The sequence below is a fragment of the Eschscholzia californica genome, unplaced genomic scaffold (genome assembly GCF_041429995.1).
Source record: "Eschscholzia californica isolate CP2 unplaced genomic scaffold, dmEscCali1.0.p SCAF_2, whole genome shotgun sequence".
In the NCBI taxonomy this organism is placed as follows: Eukaryota; Viridiplantae; Streptophyta; class Magnoliopsida; order Ranunculales; family Papaveraceae; genus Eschscholzia; species Eschscholzia californica.
In genome coordinates, this window is record NW_028238309.1 from 61,611,744 (window position 1) to 61,634,395 (window position 22,652).

Here is a 22,652-nt window from a genome sequence, read left to right on the forward strand (position 1 = left end):
TAGTATGCTTCTGAATTGTTTCGGATTGATACCTTCTAAAGTAGCCCAAGTCTCGGATTGGACATCGCAATAGCATAAACCATCTCTTCAGATTGACCTGTTCGAGAGCATAGGCATGCTTTCTGACTGACTAGTCCACTGATCTTTCGGATTGAGAGCTTGCTCAAGCTCTCCAACAAGACAATCCCAAGGTAGAATAACACTAATGTGCTACTAGAGTTCATTGATCAAAGTTGCTCCACCTAAATCAAAAAATGTCTTATAGCACTTCGGCTAGGTACCCATCAAAAATTACATAAATAGATTATGTTTTTTTCTTTTTGAAAATCACTGCGGATGTGAATCCTGTCTGGAACATTGGAAACTAACTTGGTAACTACTGAAATGTCTGGAATATTGGAAACTAACTTGGTAACAACTGAAACCCAAACGTTGTCGACAACATCCTTAATGTTGCCCCATTTTCGTTCTGAGTAGATAAACAAAAAATTTCAAAATGTTTGCCCTAAGGGGAAGATTAGCCCTTATAACATTTGAAGGGTAGCTTCCTTCCTGGGTAAATTTGCCGCCTTTCAACCATTTTCCCGCCATCCCCTTTTGATATGCCTACCCAAATCAAACCACCCCTTGCTTGAATACATATAATTTGAAGTTCAATTTTTCAAATGGATTCCTTGTCAGATTGGGATCAACCAATCTCCCAAGAAGAACTTGAAGCAATTGAAGCTGTCTTTGATTCTGTCACAACAACTTCTTCTTCTTCTTCTTTGATTAAAAGAAGTAGACCATCTTCTTGTAATGATGATGATGAAGAAATCAAATCAAATGGTCGTCGTTTACCCAATTGGGGAACTCATCAATGCTCCTCCATATGTTCTTCTAGCTTGTTAAATCCAGATAGTACTAATAGTTTGATTGGTGGTAACCCTAATTCTTTTACTGGGTCATCATCTAATTCCACAAATTCAATCTCCAATACTCCTTGCTACTCTCACCAAGGTACAATTTTTTGTTGGGGTTTCCTTTCTGTTTCTTCATCATAATCTGTTTTAACTTTATAATGAAATCTTATAAGCTACCCATTTATGGTGGATTAATTTGGGGAATTGGCTGAAAGACAAAACTTACATGAAAAGGTTATTCTTTTTTCAAAGGTCTCACTTTGCGATTTGATGTTTTTATGATGTTAAACAACTGATTGATTTTAGCAGACAATTAGGGTTGATTTTAGCTGACAATGGTAGCAAATGACATTTCTCAATTCTTTCAGTTATTATGCAGAGGATATATATTTTTTATGTTACTAATCATTCGAAGAATTAAACAACGGTACTATTAGGGTTAATGTGTATATTTCTCAAGTTTGTGTTTTGATGCTTTGTGTCTTTTCTATCTCAGTTAACCGAAAGTTGAGATACCCCGTAATGGCATTTGCTGGTCGCATTATATATGGTAGAACACCCGCTGAGGTTGAAAAAGCTTCAATAGAGATATTAGATATAATTGAAACCAAAAAAGAATCTACGGATCAAGTCACTCTTGGATTTGACATTGAGTGGAAACCCACCTTCAAGAAAGGTTAGTTAAACTAGCTCAAAGTAATATGTGCACTAATGTGATCTTGTGAAATGCGAATATATTCTTGAGTTTGTGATTTATGTCATAGTGAGAGTGCTGAATCTTTGGACTCCCTCTCTCCCTTAAAAACGATCACACATTATACCGGATGGATTAATCTTACTCTAAAAAAATTGTGCCTTTAACGTTAGAAGGCTGTCGATTTTTTCTTGTTTGTAATTGAATCTTCTTTGGTGGTTATTATGATTAATGAGTATAGAAGATGTGATGCTGTCAGCTTAGAGTCGTATGACCAAAGATAAAATCTCCTCACGTCTTTTGAACTTGTGATAGGTTTTATATTTGTGTCCTTTATACCTGTACTGTCGTATTACTTGTGAGTCGGCTCGGGTCCGGGGGGGGGGGGGGGGAAGAGAGTTAATCCTCGGCTCTGTGCCGACTCCCGGGCCAAGATCTTGTCACACCCACTGTGCTAATTAGGTTCCTTAGGACCTTAGTAATTGTGGATCACAGAATGAATGTGGCACATGGTCTGGTTTTAGATATACCCAGTATCCTGTTACTACCAAACTAAACAGATTAAAAGTAGGGCAGGATCTAAACTACTAATCATTTGAGTTAAAAAATTGAATATTCAGGAAGTACAGTAAGGAAGGTTGCAGTTATGCAGATATGTGGGGGCACTGATTGTTGTTATGTATTGCACATACATCATTCTGGAATTCCTCTAATTCTAAAGTCACTTCTTGAAGATCCCACTTCTGTGAAGGTCAAGACTCTCATTTATTCTCGAGAGAAATTAAATGGGTTTATTGTTATCCATGTTATGTTTTTATCTATTGATTGTATTGAAATCTCGCTACATGTAAAGGTTGGAGTTGCAATTGGTGGCGACGCTATGAAACTCTATAGGGACTATAATGTATGTGTCAAAGCTTTGGAGGATCTTTCCGAACTTGCGAATAAAAAACTTGGTGGCCCTCCCAGGATGTGGAGTCTTCGTAAGCTTGCTGAAACTTTTCTCCAGAAGCAGGTCTGATATCATTGTCCTTTTCTCTCAGATAGGTTCCTATTTATTTGTGACTTTGATCTCATCTCAATCACTCTTTCAACTACCATTATCACCACCTTGTAGTTGGATTTTCTTGTGGTCCTTGTACCTGTATGAATTGTCGATAAGGAAGCTAACATACTCCACTTCCTCATCAAATAAAAAGTTGCTCTGTAACATTCGTATACGTTGAATGATATCATCAATTTATATCCAATAACTCTTCTGTTTTCTGTGACTAAAACTATGTCTACTGCTAAAATCATTTATCTCCATGTGAATTTCACTGCCAACACCTCTTCAGTTTGCATGTCATATTATTTCTTTACTGGAGATATTGCGACCTTTATGGAGTCCCATTTGTCTCCCGTCATTTTAGATAACTCTACTAATGTCACAGAAGTTCACTCCCGATGCCACTTTCTCATACCTATCATGATGGGTTGCACGTTGTATCTGCTACCCCGAGGTCTAACCAGCCAGTTCAGATTATGCTCCCCAACCTGTCGTTGCCTGAACACCTGATAACATTTCTAACTGTGGTAGACGAATCCCTAGTGCTGATATGGCTTTTAGAAGCGGGAGTGAGGGCGTGAGGGAGAGGGAAGGAGTGGGAAGTCAGGAATACTTAAAAGAGTCTTCAGTTTGTAAGAAATGTGTTAAACCATTTATGATGCTCTAAGTGCACAAATTTCGGCCGACTAGGTCAAATTATCCTTGCTTAGAGCCTTAAATGCATGGTTCTCTTCTCTTGGAGTTAATTTACCTAATTTTAAGAAATACTACATGCCTAGAGATATTAATATGTTAAGTTGTTACAGATAGAGAAGACCTCGGATACTAGACTTGGAAACTGGGAAGCTGATTTTCTATCAAAAAAGCAACTACATTATGCTGCTCTTGATGCTTTCGCTTCATGGCGTTTATGCCAGGTAAATAAAATCGTCTTCTACAATTAGCTAATACTTATAACTAGTATTATTATTATATACATGGATTTATTTTTCATGTTCGCGATACTACTAGGTACTAAGGAGTTTTCCTGATCTAGAAAAAAATCAAACTGTGACGGAAGTTAACGGTGTACCGATATCATTCTGAAAAAGAACGGATTACCATTACCATGACCAGTCTGATGAATTTGTCTCATCTTTAACTCCAACCAGCCGATTGCTGGTCCAATTTCTCTAAGTTAAGGCAAGTTCTTCTGGTCTACTTACAATCTTTCGTTATTATTGATGAAAAAGAATAGGAAAATTTCGCCAATATTGTTGTGCCTAGGGGTGTAGCAAAATCGTGTTTGGTTAAACGGAATTCTATTGATTTACCGATTTGATTATTTACTTTGTATCTGTCATTGTTATTGTTATTGATTTTTAATAATATTGTTATTGACTTATTCTGCAGTTTTTCTTTCTCGGTTAACATAGGAAAAGTAAATCATTTAGGTACAATCGTCTCACATGACGCTGTTGGAGGTTGGAAGGCTATTTGTGGGAACTCAGCACCCGGATAGGCCGCCCAAACAAACCTCATACGAAGTTAGTATGTGCAGACAGGGTCGGTGCATATAGCATCTCTGGTTCTGTATATGAAAACAGGATTTGTATATATTATTTGTAAATAAAAGTAAGGGTAGATTGGGAAGTGCTTACTAATAAATGAATCTAAATTTAAAGTAAATAGACAAACTATTGAAAAAAACTTATTTCTTTCTTTGTGACTTAAAAAAAAATGAAACATGAGATGCAGTCACCCATGCAGCCATGCTCATGAAGGTCAATAAGTAAAGTCGATATCTCATACTCCTCCGCTAAAGCGGGTCTCTTTTCTAGTCTTCCCTCTTTCCATATCATTAGTCGAAATTTCTTCCCCTAGGTAACTCCATTCTTGCCCGAAGATTGATAGGGACTCCCTCGAGAAGAATAACATCCAAACAAAATGAGACGAAATGACGGAAGGAGTTTTTGTTTCTTGTTGACCTTTCTACTCCATTTAGTGGGTTAGGGGGATCCTACTTCATTAACTGTAAAGAACACTTGATCTTGCCACTCCATGTCAAATCAGAATCTTAGTAATCATATAAATTACTCACTCAAAAGAAGGTCTTCTTACCATGACCCTTGCTTAGGTAAAGAATCACTCCATTTTCTCATGATGGGGTGAAGTCAACTCACTTGTTTTTTTTTTGTTAAGGAATCAACTCACTTGTTTTGGTTAATTCAGTTAGTCCTTGTCCCGAGTACTTTTCATTTTAACCCTACTATTTTATGTTGTTGATGCATAAAAAGTTAGAGGCTGCCATAAAATGGTCTTTTAGCTCGGCCCGAATAAAAAAAAAAAATAGTCGCTGAAATTGATTTGAGGAGAAACATGTGAATATGAGTTTGTTTATTTCAGAAAGTTGACTTGATTCTTGACGCCCAAAATAATCACTCATGAATCGTCAGATCATTTTATATAAGTTGCTCGATAAATCTCCGTCGTTAATATGAAAACATACACGAAACCGATCACTCTATTCCATTTATAGTGTAAATCAAAGAAGCATAACAATAATCAAAATCAAGTAATTTACCATTTCCTAAGAATACACTGGCCTCCTAAAATTGGAGCCTTCTAAATTTTGGTTATTGGTATAGGAAGAGCAGTTTTTAAGCAAAGGCAGTGCATTAGATAGGGAGAGCACTCTTTCTAGAATGGAGAGAGATAAACATTTTTTTTTTAATATCTTAATTTTAAAATTTGGCCCCTCCCCCTCAATTTAGTTTTCGACCAAAAGAGAGAGGAGAGGGATAGACTCTTTTTAGAATACGGAGACATAAACACTTTTTTTAAAATGTCTTCGTTTAAGTCAAAGAAATCTTCTTTCTTAATGTAGGTTGTCCCCTTCATTAACGATGGTTCCTCATCCATGAGATCTTGAGGCATCATTAAAAGCTCGAAACCAACTATAGCGATAGTAAACTTTGCAAGTTTTTTAATACTAATGGTGATGTTGGCAGTAGTGACGATATTAGGGTTTGGGTTGTTTATGTGAGAGAAACTACAAGTGAATAAAGTATTAGATTTATTATTAATTTATAACCAAGTCCTTCTATTTTAACACTATTTATTAAATGATCCTTATAACGCCCTCCTTAAACTAATTTGGTAAAGGAAGAGCAAATACATAAATTGACCTTTCTAACGCACTGCCTTTTCTAAATATTGCTCTTCCTATACCAAAAGCTTAAATTTTATGTTTTCCTATTTTTTGAAACAAACTTACAATCTCCCACAAAAACCCTTATTATTTCTGCTTCTAGATAATCATTTTGTTGTTAATTGTTATCATTTCTCTTAAGTGGGAGCATATATGTTGGGAATTCATATTAAGTAATCCTGTTTTTAGCAATAAAACCTTGAGTTTTCACCAATAAAAATCTCTTTCCTTGTTAGGTCAGATGTTTTCTTTTATAATTCTCCCAAGGATGAAATGCTAATTGGATTACCTAATTTATGATTTAACCCCCAAATATTATGTAAATAAATTTCCATGGCTACTTTTTCTCCGCAAATTAAAAAATATCATTGGTTAAATTACCCTAACATGAGGATGGTGAGTCATTTTGGGTTGATTTGACATCTGACTTCTTTTTTCTTCTATTTAGAATATTGAAAATCACGACCTTTTCTTTTTCCAAGTGGAATCTAATAGTTTTTCTATTGATTGATAACTTAGATACATCACAAATATATGATACAGAGATACATCGTCAATTGAATAAACTCTATAACTATAATCATCAAAGGCATCTTATTTTGCACTCTTAAAATATGTATCTGTGATGAAACCTTTCGCCCCAGTAACACCACCTTTAAAATTTTATTCCCTCACTTGTATGTCACCAACAAGGAACAAGTTGAAGAAGGAAGCAAGTGATACGAGAAACATTCAGAGCTACAAAACCGGTCTAACTAATACGTCAATTGTGGTGTAAAAGTGTGGAGATTTCTTTAAGAGTCATTTCGTCTAACGTGCTTTTGTTATAGACCATCTTGTTTGTTATGTGCGCAAAACAAGTATTTTGCTCAATTTTGACAATATGATTCTTGACAGTGCAATTGAAAATCTCTTTCTTCCTCTGCAGACTAATATTCAAATTGCATTGTCAAGAATCATATTCAAATTGATTGAATGTATATTTGTGAAAATTTCTTTCTTCCTCTGCAGACGAATATTCAAATAAATTGTCGTTATATTTTAAGCATAAATAAAGAAGAAAATTAATTAAATACAAAATGGGGGTTTTCATTGATAACACAAACTCGACCCTACTTACTAAAATAAAAGATGACATTTTTATTTTTTAAGTAGCACATTTAAAAATAAAGATGAGATAACATGTGAAAACATTAAAATAGAGAGTTAAAGGAATAGGAAATGGGGTCATTGTTTTTTGGGATAATTACAACAACTTCATTAATTATTTAGTTTTACAAGTTTTAAGGGGGAACAAGGTATAGTGTCGTAGATGTTCTTCCTTTTCTTCTTCCTTAGCTTTCACGCATCTTTATTCCTTCAACATCTAAAGTGGTCCATATCTTCTTCTTCTTCTCTCTCTCTTTTTCTCTCTTTCTTTTTTCATTTATTTGTTGGAAATAAAAGAGTTAATTGGAAATTCCAACAAAACCTTGAGTTCAATGAATAGAGGGGTTGTAGGACATGTTGTAGATGAAGTGTTATTTTTGTACGTTTAAATTATGGGGTACTCAGTTACCGACATTCGGTATATGCTAAACTAGAATTTATTTGAATGGATAATGGGTCAAAGAGATTTGTAGTCGGACCGGTTTGAAACAAGAAACTTTATGATAGAAAGACCCGAGGGACTTAACTCCGATACTCTACTAAACATGAATTAGAGAAAGATCCACCATAGTGTTTTTAGATGTCAATAAGGCTATTGGATGAACAAAGGTAGATTGTATGCTCACTTCATGGATCCCTCTCTCTCTTCTTATTCATCTAATATATCTCTTAAAAGAAGAAAAAAAAAAAAGTGAACGAAATTAAAAATTTTCTAATTACTCAAAACCAAGGAATAAAATGTCGACATATTTCGGTCGAAATGACCGAAACATGTCCTAAATTCACATCACCGAAACGAAATTTCCACCGAAATCTGATACGAAATTTCGAAACAGAGATTTAGGTTTAGGGTTTCGAAAGATTCTAAAATCATAACTCATATAATACCTTAGTCGTTTATCTTCTACCTTTCTGTTAATTTGTTTCATCTTTCTTGACTACTTCTCAAATCTTTTGTTCTTCAAGATATTCTTCTCTTCTTTAGGTGATCTTTACCTTCAAATTTCGATTTTAGAGAGAGAGAGAGAGGAAGAGGGAACAGTTGGTTTCGGTCGAGAAGTCTTAGAAATAGGGATTAAGGGTTGTATTTAAGGGGAAAACAATTTTTACTACAAAACAAGTATGTTATATTTTATTTCTGGTTAGCCCCCTAACTATTACTATTATAGCAGATTGGACCCTAAACTAACTGTTTTAGGTTTACATCTGATAAATAATTCAATGTACCCCCTAAACTAACTGTTTAATTGCAGATAAACACTTAACTTAACTGTTTTAATACTAATAGAGTTAAATAACTCAATTTATCCCCTAAACTAATTGTTTTAGAACTGTTTTATTATTCCGCTAATTTGTAAAATTTCCACACAGACCGAAACGTTTCCACGAAACGTGTCCACTTTTGGACCGACCGAAATTTCCATCGAAACCGAAATTTCATTCCTTGCTCAAAACTAAAAAAGCGAAAGAAACTGTATGACGGTTAAGTTTGCTTATAGTCTTGAGGATCAAATTGAAATGTCGGACACATATAGGAGTCATTTTTCTAATTAGTCACAACTTAGGAGCAACTTGGAATTAACATAATAAATATTTGAGAGAGTTTGCAAATTTTTAACTACGTATTTAACAAAAAGTTTGTGTGGGTAGGAGGGAGGAGGAATTTAAACACGTTAACTCAAATAGATCCAAATGAATGGGTATCAGCTATTCAAAAGAGTTTGCAGACATCATTAATCAGATAAAAATAAACACTCTAAAATGTGATTTGAAATGATGGAGTCCCATTAAAATCTCGAATCAGATTTCAAATTTAAGTCAGAAAACACACAGACACTACTCGTACACTCAAATAACTCAAAAAAAATTGGGTTAGCCAGGCATAACAAACCGGGCCGGTAATTATAAGGCCCAAAATAGGGAAGTTAAAGAGAATCAGGCCCAATACTAAATAATAATGAGGAAAAAACCCAGTAGGTAAAAATACAATTTTGCCCTCTAAAATGAAATTTTCCGCCCAAATCAATGTCAAAAAAATTTTTGAACATTTCTGAACAATTATTGATTTGCTCTCGACAATTTTGTAAATTTCTGAACAAATCTTAGTTTGTCTCAACAATTTGTAAATTTGTGAACAAATTCGTTTTTGCTTAGACATTGTTTTGCCAAAATATTTCGCATTTTTTTCTTTTGCATTTTACATAGACAAACTAACACAAACATTTTGGCTACAACATTTTTCAATTTGTCTTGTGAAAAAATAAATGGTTACCGCATTTTTTGTTTTGCTTTTGACATAAATATAAAGACTAAAGCATTTTTTTTATTTGACTTTTACAAAAATTAAAATGTTATGCATATTATCCTTTGTATTTAACAAATCCGTTAACGAACAAATAATATTTTGACTAATACATTATATATGTTGTTAAGAACATAATTATATATGACGCCAACATTTTATAATAAGTCGGGACATTATTATAGATATTGTCAACATTTTATAACGACACAATGATATATGTTGTCAACATATAAGGGTAAAAATGGAATTATGAAAAAAAATATGTTGTATTGTTAACAACATAATTACATATCTTGTGAACATTTTGAAAAATGTTCAAAAAATGAGTTTTTTTGACTTATTATTTTTGAGTGAGTTTTTTTCTTATTAGGATCTAGATTTTTGGATTTTTCACTCATTTTTTCCAAGCCTCCCAGGACATAGATTTAAAACTGGAGGTATTAACTTCACATCTTTGGAAAAGATATGTGGCCCTATTTGTACAGCTCATAGAACAATTGAGGCAAAGCATGCAGTGGCGAGGCCAGAAAATTTTATGAGTGGGGGCACTTTTTTTGTTATAGTTAGTGAAAGAGTTCCATAGTATACGATCAGGCTAAAATCAAAAAACAAAATTTCAACAAAATTTTAATTATAGTTTAGATATTCTATGGTAATTTTGATGCACAACAAGCAATAATTTTCTCATCAATATGGTTTGAAGATCTTTCCCCCAACTGCATTCTCAAAAAATATTAAAATAAAAAACACAGGAAGGGATGAAGAGATAGTGGTGAAGATTACGAAAACGATGGTGGAGATGATGAAGAGCAAGTGATCGTAATGGAAAAAAAATAAAGATAAACTTTTCTTTCTAATAAAATGTTTACTATAACAAACGTGTAAAAATACAATCTTGAAGTCCAAATACAAGTCACTAAAAAATCAGACATAGTCAAAGTTAAGGGAGTTATTTAGAAAATTCATCATCTCTACGAAGTCGTGTTATTAAGTTGGTCACTTTGAGGAGGCCAAAATTGAATTAGTTGAATTCATAAGAATCAATTTTAGACCAAACATGCACTTTATAAAGTATTTTCAATAAGCAGTCATCTTAAACGAAACAATACTTTCAACTAATGTAAATAGTAGACATTCTACGAAAAAAATGCAAGTAGTGGAAATTCAAAAAAAAAAGGTATTGTGTGTGGGTCGATCCCAAGACCTCCACAAGGTAATCCAAGCATTTCACCACTTGAGCTAGAGAAGAATTTTGTTTCAAATGTGGACCTCTAGATACATAATATAATGACAAGTGTAACTTAAAACATACGAGTCACATTAGGGTCGTGGGGGCACGCGCCCCCACGGGCCCCTATGTGGGCTCGCCCCTGAAAGCATGGCTTACAATCATGAATTGCTTGTGTCTTTTTCACATTATTAATTTTGAGATATTGATATTTTACCCTACCTATCCCTAATTTGATGAATCTGTAATTACTTCTACTTTTTGGGTCCATTTTATGTGATCCCAAATAGGAGTTTTCACATCACCTTTGCAACTCTTCTATCTCTCTCTTCTTCTATGTAAATAAAACTTAGGGTTATGTCATAATCACATTATTATTAAATACTGTTAGTTATATAACACACAAAGATTGAGTTCATTTATTTGTTTTAGTTAAAGTAAGATTAATCGTTTGTATATGTGATATATATACAAGATATATGTGATATTCTATTTTGAGTCCGTCCGATCATAAACTTTTTGTTACACGGTTTGATGTGGTTAAGTGTGAAATTTAGTGGGTAAAGTTATTTATGACATTTTGTAACGGTATTTAACAGTCTCGATTATAATTAGAATCTGAACGAGAATTTTTAGTAACGAAAAGCAGAGACGAGAGAAATGTGGCAAGTACACTACCTATTGTGACATTTTTTTAAGTGAATTTAGTAATGAAAAACAAAAATGGAGAAGACACATGAATCATGAATGATGGATTGGAATATAATGGCTCTAGCCTCTATCCCACTTAGACAACTTCATGATGAGAAATTTGTAGAAAATACACATAAGTTTAGTTGTCCATGACAATTGGTTGAAGTGGTTACTAAATTCATTTTCCCCTCTAAGTTTGGGTTCTGAAATATAAATACTATATTACCTTGTGAAAGAAAAGATTCAATTTCGCTGAACTATTCAAAAAAAAAAACTTCAATTTTAAATCAAGAATAATACTCCTATGTCCGACAATAATTTCAGTTGAATCTCGAGTGAGGTAAGTGGTTGGACAAAATTTAGAGAGAAAAAATACAACACTTTCTCTGTTTAAATCTTGTCCAACCACATATTTCAGTCGGTGTTCAGTCAGAATTGTAACCGGAAACTCCATTTTTCATTTTCAATAGAAACGGCAGATAAGAGTCTTATCTGATATGGAAGTGTGGGATCAAAACATGGACCACCGTCAGTCAATCAGGTACCATCAAAATGCAAGTGGAAGTACATGTGATTTGGTCATGGAGGATAACAATGTAGTAAATGTTTGTGGGTTCCCACTCATTTTGGAGTTGAAAATCTTGTGCTATTAATGACATATACATAACTAACCATGCCTTTTCAATGATTTTTTTCCTTTTTGTATTATCGTTGTACTATTTTACGAGTTCAATTTGTTTTCTGTGAAAATACACAGGACTTATAATTGTTTGTGATTTTCGGTGCATATATTTAACGTGTGCAAATTTACGCATTTACACAAGATAAAATGAGTTTGAAAGAGAGATGATATAACAAATAGAGTTTTTCCTTCACAATTTTAGTTTTTATTGATCTTATGTTATTAGATAATAATGATAAAACATATGTTGAAGTTTGTAACAATTAAAACAAACAAACACAATTATAATGGTAAAAATAAATATGGATGATCCATATTTTAGCAAAATTATCCTAAAATCAAAGATCGGCATGGTAGGAACATTTCTTTGACTATATGAACGGTTGGAAATGACTTTCAATTGTTTTTCAGTTGTGAATTTCGTCACATTTTCGTTTTTGTGGTTGTAAAAGCGGTACCAGAGTACACAAATATAGTAGAACGGGAGGGAGTGGGTAACTTTTTTTTTTTTTGATGAACAAGGGAGTGGGTAACTTGCACCTTGCTAAAGTGTTATTGACGTCCCTTTTTTCAACCTCTATCCTAAATTTGTTCGAGAGGCGCTTCTAACACTTTGAGAGTGGCCCTTTAAATTAACCGGGAGGGAGTTGGAGTAAATTTGGGTGGGAAAGGGGTAAGTCGATTTTCTTCCATAGTGGTCCATGTATTCTGTGGGTCCACTTTCTACAATCAGCTTTTTGGTGATTTGTGGCTTTTTTACAGTTAGAATCTTCCTGTCAGTAGAATAAAATGAAAACAACTAATGTATTGTTTGTTTGGTTAAAACAGCCTTTTTTTTTTTTTTTTTTTGTGAAAGGTGAAAACCCTCTCGCAAGCGGTGGAAACTACAAAATCGGAGTACAGCAGGTCAGAGGGAATTTTCGATGGAGTAGTGAAATGCGTAGAGATCAGAAAGAACACCAACGGTGAAAACACCCCGCTGACCCGACACTAACACTGACACTGAGAGAGGAAAGCTAAGAGAGCAAATGAGATTAGATACCCCTGTAGTCCTAACCGTAAACGACGATCGTTTGCACCAAGCTCAAACTCCGTTCTTATATGTACTCCTTCGGAAACACACACTATTATAACAGGTAGAGATTTTTTATTAGCATACTCCGATCAAACATGTGGTGGCTTGAATTGAAGTTATTTGTGTAAAATTGGATTGAACCAGTCTTCTTCCCCTTACATTCTGTGGGTGCCTAAAGCATGGGTTAGACTAAAGGTTAGAATCAGTTGGCCAAATCTGACACACAGAGTTTTCCATTTTGTTTTTACAACAACTTTTAATCATATAAAAATAAATTAAACTCTCTGAATATATGGGCAGTAAACGTGTTTCCACGTGGCATTTATTTATAGCTGTATTCATTTAAGAAACTCAAGACCTTGATGTACATGATTACACATGATCCTCCATTGTTAAAGAAAAAAATGACACCTCAGTACCTCACTCTACCAAATTCTTCACTATTTTCTTTTCAAATTTTACACCTCATAAACCAAACAATTTGAATCAATTTTGCTTAAATTTAAAGCACAAGTCAGTTATAGAGTGTTTAATAAATTATACAATCATACTTCTATTTTATGTGATTTTTTTTATCATATTTTTAATATTCTTTTTTTTTTTGTAAATTAAAATTGTATTATTTAGTGATAAGGAAAGGTGAAAACAAATAAAATTTATTGTGTATGTGATGATAATTTATTTTATTAATTAAATAACTTTAAGAATTTTTCAACAAAAAGAATTAACTTTAAGAATTGGGTTTATTATTTCTTTGCTCCCAATTGTGACCAAGGTTATTTTGGACTCAATTGTGTTCATATTTTTGGTCCCTTTAAGTGTCCAAACTTTCTTTTTAGCCGTTAATTGTTCCACCTATCAGATTTGTTCTTATGGCATTTTTGTAAATCTTGTTTTTATAGCACTTACGTACGACTTTCTGACATCTTGTGTTTTTTTTCTAATTTTTTTTTTCTCTTCAACTTACCGGCGTACTCTATTCTCTCTCCCCTCCACCACAACCACAACTCCTGTTTTCATCCACAACCACCAGTATTTTTTATGCTCTCATTTTCATCTTTTCTGTTTGACTCTTGAAACCCTGAACGAAAAACATAAGTATCTTTTTTACTCCATAACTCTCTTGCTTTATCTCTCATGTTATCTTTCTTTTGCATTTATAAAGGGAGCATGAGGGATAGAGCAGGAGAGAACACATAAATTTTCAATTTCGAATTTTAAGATAAAGATATAAATGAAGCGGATGAAGATGGTGGTGGTGGTTGAAGATGAGAGTGTTGGTGCTGGTTGAAGATGAGAGTGTTGGTGGTGGTAGAGAGAGAAGAACTTACGACGACATGTCGAAAGGTTTAAGATCGCTTTTGACACCTATAACGTCAGTTGGTCACAAATTTGGGTCTCAAAACAAATTAACCTAAATTAAATAGTCTCTCTCCAATTGGCTAATAAAATAATAAAAGAAAAATAGTGATTAGTCCAAAAACAAAAGGGCAATGGAAGTAGAGAAGAGATGACGGTGGTCTTCAACCGACACACTAGTAATGTGCAGTGTGGACCATCCCTCACTCTCTTTCTCTCTCTAAAATTCTCCCACTTTATATCCTTCCTTCTCCTCTCCCTTCATTTTTCAGGACTCTTCCCCCTCCTCCCCTCTTCCCCTCATCAGAGTCCTTCTTCTTCCACATTAATACATACATATTCTAGAGAGAGAAAGTAAAATCTCCATTAATGGGTGCTTCATCATTACCAGATACAAGTAAAACCACCAAATTAGAACGTTATAACAGCTACCTCCGTCGTGTTAATCACACAAAACTCTTAGCTGCTTCTTCTAAACTTCTATTCAGAGTTACCCTTCTTGTTGCTCTTCTTCTCATCTTCTTCTTCACTATAAACTACCCACCACTCTCTGATACTAACAATAATGGAAATTCCCCCCATCATGCCCTTCACACAACCAATTTCCTTTCCTCTGCTTTTTACACCGGCAGTAGTGCCGGTGGTGGCGCCGCCTGGGAAAAACAAGTCCGTCATTCAGCTACCCCTCGTCGGCCAAATGGGTTTTCCGTTCTTGTCACCGGAGCAGCTGGTTTCGTCGGTTCTCACTCTTCTTTAGCTCTAAAAAAACGTGGGGATGGAGTATTAGGTCTTGATAATTTCAATTCTTATTATGATCCATCTTTAAAAAGAGCTCGTCAATCTTTACTCTTAAAACATGAAATTTTCATTGTTGAAGGAGATCTAAATGATGGTAACTTACTTGCTAAACTGTTCGACGTAATTCCTTTTACTCATATTCTTCATTTAGCTGCTCAAGCAGGTGTTAGATACGCTATGAAAAACCCTCAGTCTTATGTGAATTCAAATATAGCTGGTTTCATTAACTTACTTGAAATATCAAAATCAGCTAATCCTCAACCATCTATAGTTTGGGCATCATCAAGTTCAGTTTATGGATTAAATACTGAAAACCCATTTTCAGAATCACATAGAACAGATCAACCAGCTAGTCTTTATGCTGCTACTAAAAAAGCTGGTGAAGAAATTGCTCATACTTATAATCATATTTATGGTCTTTCAATTACCGGTTTGAGGTTTTTTACCGTTTATGGTCCATGGGGAAGACCTGATATGGCTTATTTTTTCTTCACTAAAGATATATTACAAGGTAAACCAATCAATATCTATCAAACCCATGATCAAAAAGAAGTTGCCCGCGATTTTACTTATATCGACGATATCGTTAAAGGTTGTTTAGGAGCAATCGATACGGCTGAGAAGAGTACTGGTAGTGGTGGTAAGAAGAAAGGACCAGCTCAATTGAGGATTTATAATTTGGGTAATACTTCACCAGTTTCAGTTGGGAAATTAGTATCAATTCTTGAAGGATTATTGAATGTTAAAGCTAAGAAACATGTGATTAAGATGCCAAGAAATGGTGATGTACCATATACTCATGCTAATGTTAGTTTAGCTCTTAATGATTTTGGGTATAAACCAACTACAGATTTGTCAACTGGATTGAAGAAATTTGTTAAATGGTATGTTGGATATTTTGGTATTCAACCAAGGGTAAAAAAGGAAAATGGTAATCTTGATGATTAATCAAAATTAAATAAAAAAAAATGACCCTCACAAGATAGATGGGTGTTTAATTTGATTAATTATTAAGTTATTTGAATTAATTATCATCATTATTGTTTTTTTTTTGGTTGTTGGTTTTATTTTATTATTGTTGTTTGTAAAATTATATAGAAGAAACAAAAGGAAGAAAATAAGAGAGTGAAAGAAGGTACAATTGTAGATCTATAGATCTATTTAGATCTTTAAATTTTTAGTATAATAATGTGTTGTTAGTTGTATGTAATGATGGTATATCGAATTCGCTGTAACTATTGCGAATCGACCGTTCATGAATCATGATTGATTAGAGAGAAAAAAAAAAAAGGTCAAAAAGAAAAAAATAAATGAAATGATATCTTGATTCTTCTTGTCTAATTGTCTTTATTTCTAAGTTTTCATTACTTGGTGTTTTTAGGTTTGGGCTTTGTTTTGTTGTTAATTTTATAATTTATTTGCTTTTATGTCGGGCAAGTGGATGTATGTATACTTTGACAACAATTATAAATATCTAGAGCTACAATTTTCTAATAATGTAGTTTGATGGGAGTGAATGAACAAATGTGTATAGACAGACTACATGAAATGAGATCTTGTGAACTCAAGAATCAATTCACAATAGACGCCACGGTTAAAAAGAAAAAATAAATGAAATGAAATCTTGTTTCTTCTTGTCTAATTGTCTTCATTTCTATTTTTTCATTATTTCGTGTTTTTAGGTTTGGGCTTTATTTAGTGGTAATGTTTTATAATTTATTTTCTTTTAATGCGGGCAAGTGGACGTATGTGTACTTCGGAAACAATTATAAATAACTAGAGCTACAATCTTCTAACAATGCAGTTTCATGGGAGAGAATGAGGCGAAACATTGTACAGATAGACTAGATGAAATGAACTTTTTAGGAAAGAATCAATTTAAAGTAGACGCCACGGTTAGCAAAATGTACTAACTACTGAAGGCAAGAAGGAATTAAAAAAGAAATAAATAAGGACTTTAAAAAATATTAGTCCTATGACTGTAGTATCAATGTAGATTCGTGATCACCGTTACGTTTTGTTGCCCAATATAATAATTTATACTTAATGTAGTACATCCATACACATGCCTCGGATCTAGACATATTCCAGAAAACCAACACACTCATGTAAATATCTCCCCAACCAATCAGACTAATCGTGTGATTCTGAATATATCGTATATGATATATCCATCTTAAAAACGGATTGAGCTTGTTGTTTACCTTATAGATTTGTCTCATGTAGTTGGTAGATGTATTTACATTAAATAAAGTGAAATATTCCAGATGATATTCAAGGTTTTTTCTTTACTTTAAGAGTTTATAGCTTCACAACATTTGTAATGCTAATGTTGTTTCATACATCTTAAACATGGGTTGGGTTTGTAGCTTACTTTATAGATTTTTTTTTGTTGAAAGAAATATTCTAATACATAAATTCTGAATAATATTCCAGGTCTTTTTTTTACCATATGAGTCTATAGTCTTCGGGACATTTGTAATGTTAATGTTGTTTCATACCCATTTATAAACTAATTTAATTAAAATTTTTTTTTTGTCGACCAAGTTTCATGCAAATATTATGTAAAGGTTTTCTAAAGAGAAAAGGGACAATTTGATATTAAATTCTAGATAAACAAAATCCACAATTCATAGTGATAATTAAGTTACAACCTTTAATGCTTAATACATAAGTTGTATGTCTATAAACTATTGAAATAAAATGCTAATGTAATCAACAAAAATGCAGAAATAAAATTACTAGTGTATGTTTATTTATTTTTGTTGAAGAAATTACTAGTATATTTGTGTATTGAATGTAATAACTCCATTGCCGACGAGAAGGACAACATCCCGTGGAGAATCAGACCACTTATCATGGAAATTACAGAGGAAGCTTCGAGACTACAAAATAATGACTTCTTTTTTTGTAATCGTGAAGCTAATAATGTAGCTCACACTCTTGCTAAACGTGCTTATAATAGCGATCTAAATCAGACTACGGAAATCTATCAGATTCCGAGTTATCTTGTAAGTCAGTTGGAAACAGATTTATCCAACATGAATTCAGGCTCTAATAGTTAATAAATTGAGGTATTAACCTCCTTTCACCAAAAAAAAAAAAAGAATGTAATAACTCTTTGAGTATCTGTTAAATAAAATAAAATAAAAAATAATCTATTTCTTATTTTAGATTATCCTGCTCCAATATGGTAAAAGAAATCAAAATAAATTTGTAATTTTAGAGTTAACAACAATGGTTATATACTATATTAACAATTAAAACATTTTAAAACAAACAGAAGCCATTTTACGCAACCCTAGATTGTAACACTGCTATGTCGCTCTTTTTCTAAATCTTTTGAACAAAGCACACATAAAATAGTTTCTAAGACAATTCAATTAGGACTCAATAAGTCTTTAATTAATATTAATAAAAGAAATTGATCAGCAAAATTTAGCTGGCAGAATAACAAAAGAGAATAGACATTAATTGAATTGGAGTTGTCACATGCACCATCTCGATTGACCAACATATCAACATAGTTATTTAGTTTAATTGTCTTTGTTTTAGGGTTATTTTGAATTTTATAATCAAAGATATATTTTGGAGAATTCCCCAAAAGTTTGATTTGAATAACATTGATTGTTTGGGCTAGAATGCACAAATCTCAACCAATCTAACTCCAAAAAAAAAATGAATGAAGAAGAACGCAAAATTAATAGAGGAAAAAAAGTTAACTACATAGAAAGAAATCAAATAATCTTAATCCCAAATCAAGATATAGGATGCCATATAAAGAAAAAAGTTGTAAGGTGCCTATAAAGTTACCCAAACTTAAAGATCCTTCTAAGAAGTTTGGGTCCTACACTCTTAACCATGAAAGAAAAAATAATTGATTGATGAATGAGTCTTTGTCTTGCTTTTGTGTCAATTAACAACTAGAACTTTTTTTTTTTGTTTGATGAAAGATTAACTCCTTTCAACAAAAAAAAAAGATGAAAGATTAACAACTAGAACTTAAGCCTAGTAAATTGATTCCTACTACTTCCCTTAGGGCTAGTAGGGGCACCCTTTCAAAATTATGTGAAGGGGATGGATTTGGATGTCTATTGAATGTAATCTACATGGTTTACATTGATGAGTAATATTACCTTGAAGAACTCCCAAAATGTAAATGTAAAAAGTGCTATAATTTATTTTTTTGATTAGAAAATGTAACACTCGTAGAGTCAATAAAAACTCTGACTCGGTGTGGCTTAAGCTTTCTAAGCTCAAACATACTCTTTCGTTGTCACTCTTTTTTCTAAGGATAATTAAATGATTGATGAACCCCTTTAAGTGGTGCTTGCAGATACAATATGTTTAATCAACTAATTAGCGAATTATTTAGTTGAATTTAGACCTGCTCAGAAGGTTGAAGAAATTTAGCCATTGAATTACGCGAATTAAGCGAAAATTATAGGAATGTTTGAACTCCACTAAAAATAGTCTAAAAATCGCATATTACAAATCTACTAGTGAAAATTTAATCATCAAATGAGATATGAGTATTCAACTTCTTTTATTTTGCTCCAAAACAGTGTAAAAAGAGCACAAGAATGTATTATGTGGGTTCCTAGTGTCATACTTGGGGTCAAACTATTCATAAAAAATTATTGTCAACCGTATATTTGTACTTAGATATTATAACATTCAAATATGGAATCATCTTCAACTCCAAATGTGAATATATGATCTGTCCTTTCTTTTTTCTCTCACTTGTCTTCTTCTATACTCGCTGTAGTGATAGATAAAGAGTCATTTTCATTCGTGAACGATTAGATTTCGCCCAACAATGTCATAGAGAGAAACACGGAGCATATTTTTCGGGCATTCAATCATTTTTGCTCTCTTATTAATAATCAGTGCTAGTTATATATATCGAGGCGAGCCAGGGGCCACAATGTCTAGTCTTAGTAGTCTAAGAGAAAGATGTGGAAAAAGTAGCTTTTTCTCTATCTTGTTCTTGTCTGTATAAATTGGGTGGATGGTTGTTGTGCTTGTGGTTCTTGTTTTGTTGTAAGAGTGGATCCCCACCTAAACTCTCTGTGATCAGGAAAACGGTTTTGCTCCCCAAAATTCCATGAAAAGTTATACTACAAGATATTCTTTGAAATTAGGTTTATACTTTGTCCACCGACACCTCTTGATTATTATTCTTTGTAATGTCACAAGTGTGGATGAGCGCTGGAATGTCCAGTTACCGACTAATTTTTGCTCAACAAAAATAAAACTAACAAAATATTATTCTTTATAATGTCACAAACGGGGATGGGCGATGAAACGTCCAGTTACCGACTATCTTTTCCCCAACCAAAATAAAAATAACAAAGTAATATCCTTTACAAAAAGTAAACTCAGTCTACTTCCAGGGACTCCCACTTGAACCGCATGTGAGATAACTCTTTGTTTCTCTCTCCACGTGACTAAACATGCAACAAGGCTACACAACCCACCTCTAGGGACTCCCACTTGAACCGCATGTGAGAGAAACAAGAGTTTCTCTCTCATCTCACATGTTTAGTCACGTGGAGAGAGAAACAAAGGTTTCTCTCACATGCGGTTCAAGTGGGAGTCCCTGGAAGTGGGTTGAGTATACTTTTTGCTAAACATGTGGGATGAGACTCACATGCAGTTCATGTGGGAGTCCCTAGAGGTGGGTTGTGTAGCCTTGTTGAAAACGAACAAAGTATTGTTTTTTATAATGTCACAAGTGGGATGGGCGATGGGATGTCCAGCTACCAACTAATTTCTTATCGACCAAAATAAAACTAAGGAAGTGTTATTCGATACAATGCCACAAGTATGACTATTTTTCAACTTTTCTTGCAATAAACTCATCCTTAAGTGAAATCATTTTTTCTGTTGCAACTAAACAAAATCACTTGATAATTCAACTTGTGAAATGTTTTTAGACTAAACATTGCATGGAACATTGGAAATGAATCAGTTGGACAGTAGCCTTCGGTTTTTGAAAAGATAATCTTTGTCAATATAACCTCCAACAGGCAGTAGAAACTACCAAGTGGAACTTTCAACTGGAAGTTATTATAGAGAAAAGTGATGTCGACGACAGAGGTACTAAGATACAGTGGTCAGAGAAAGGGAGAGAGTTGATAGATGAGAAAGAAGACAGAGATGACAAAGAGATGGTTGAGGGGAGACGGTGGTGGTGGTGAATACTTGGGAGAAAAAAGTTGGTCGAACGTTCATTCAGCTTTTTCTTACTTATTTTCATACATGGTGTCCATCTTGTATATGTTGTGGCTGTAACACTGGTATAGTCCAAATACTGCGAAGTTTTTTTTCCTATGGAAACCCCCTTTTCATGCTCTCCGCAAGAAATTTTTGATAAATTTGAACATAGTCCACCTATTTGAGTTGTATTCAGTAGTGATGTAGAGTTCAACCACAAGATTGGTTTTGAATCCACTGGATTCTTTCTCGAAAAATAGCTTGGTCTTATTGTTTAACTCATAATCAATCATTCTACTAGGGGTGAGCAACGGTCGGCCGAACCGACCAGACCGAACTCGGCCGAACCAGACCGAATGGTTTTTAGGCCGAACCGAATAGTATTCGGCTCGGCTCGGCTCGGCTGAAAAACCGATCAACCGATCAAAGTTTGGTTTGGCTTCGGCTTGGGATTTTGAAAACCGCCAAAACCGAACCGACCAAACTACATATATTTATTATACATATATATATATATATATATATATTGTATAAAATAATACTAAAAATAAGTATTTAAAAGTTGAAACTAAATAGTAAATAGGGATTGGAAATTAACAAATGAATATTCTACGGATTGAAACCTTTAATAGAACAAAGAGTTCCATTGATTTATAAGTTTCTATTTGTTTTGTCCTTAAGTGAAAAGGTTAAAATCTAACCTAATTTAATATAGTTTTCAACTATTCTTCTTGCCGCCTCCTGTAAGGTGTGAAGTCTTAACATCAAAGCTCCCAATCTCCCATCAAACTAATACACCACTATTCAAGTTTTATAAACGTGTTTGACCTTTGTGCATGGAATTTATCTTTTTAAGTTATTTATGTGTCTATAACGGTTACAAGAAAATTGAACTTAGATATATGGTTGTTGAAAGATTTTAGTTATTTTGTGCCAAATACGTTATCTCTTTACGTTTTGATTGGAATTACATTGTTAAACATTATCATTTTCAATGATTTCATTTTTCTCACGTTTTATTTGGTTTATTGTGTTCGGTCGGACCAACCAACCGAAGTCAATCGAACCAAACCGAACCGAGCCGAACGAAGTCGGCTGGCAATTTGATCGGCTCGGCTTCGGCCGGTGATCTAGCCAAACCGCCATTGATTGGTTCGGCTTCGGCCGGACTCTAAATGATCGGCAACCGACCGCTGCTCACCCCTACATTCTACAAATAATTTCCTCAAAAACGATCGAATTATTAAGACTCACTATAGTTAAGCCTAACCGGTTTTAAATTAGAAAAAGAAAATGAAAGTTGTTATAAA

The 22,652-nt window shown here is 33.6% G+C and overlaps 2 protein-coding genes across 4 annotated transcripts; both read left to right on the forward strand.

Moving 5' to 3' along the window:
* Positions 1 to 225: 225 nt before the first annotated feature.
* Positions 226 to 4,312, forward strand: LOC147559949 (3'-5' exonuclease-like). 3 transcript variants are annotated; one of them, XR_015234687.1, is made up of 7 exons: positions 247 to 999; positions 1,399 to 1,578; positions 2,217 to 2,347; positions 2,450 to 2,611; positions 3,451 to 3,561; positions 3,656 to 3,826; positions 4,037 to 4,312. XR_015234687.1 is itself a non-coding variant. In XM_086661910.1 (6 exons), the coding sequence occupies exons 1-6, from the start codon at positions 666 to 668 to the stop codon at positions 3,728 to 3,730; spliced, it is 993 nt and encodes a 330-aa protein (XP_086518036.1). In that variant the 5' UTR covers positions 226 to 665; the 3' UTR covers positions 3,731 to 4,028. The 3 variants fall into 3 exon arrangements, 1 of the variants encoding a protein (XP_086518036.1); XR_015234688.1 differs by having other exon boundaries at positions 399 to 999; positions 4,078 to 4,312; XM_086661910.1 differs by lacking the exon at positions 4,037 to 4,312 and having other exon boundaries at positions 226 to 999; positions 3,656 to 4,028.
* Positions 4,313 to 14,423: 10,111 nt separating this feature from the next.
* On the forward strand, positions 14,424 to 16,464 carry GAE6 (UDP-D-glucuronate 4-epimerase 6). The gene has a single exon (XM_086661911.1). It carries the CDS (start codon positions 14,695 to 14,697, stop codon positions 16,069 to 16,071), a length of 1,377 nt encoding a protein of 458 aa, XP_086518037.1. The 5' UTR covers positions 14,424 to 14,694; the 3' UTR covers positions 16,072 to 16,464.
* Positions 16,465 to 22,652: the final 6,188 nt, after the last annotated feature.

Coding starts and splice junctions, on each gene's coding strand:
- LOC147559949 (XM_086661910.1), top strand. CDS start 666: ATGGATTCCTTGTCAGATTGGGATCAACCAATCTCCCAAGAAGAACTT. Junction 1,000..1,398: donor TCCTTGCTACTCTCACCAAG/GTACAATTTTTT, acceptor TTTCTATCTCAG/TTAACCGAAAGTTGAGATAC. Junction 2,612..3,450: donor AAACTTTTCTCCAGAAGCAG/GTCTGATATCAT, acceptor AAGTTGTTACAG/ATAGAGAAGACCTCGGATAC.
- GAE6 (XM_086661911.1), top strand. CDS start 14,695: ATGGGTGCTTCATCATTACCAGATACAAGTAAAACCACCAAATTAGAA.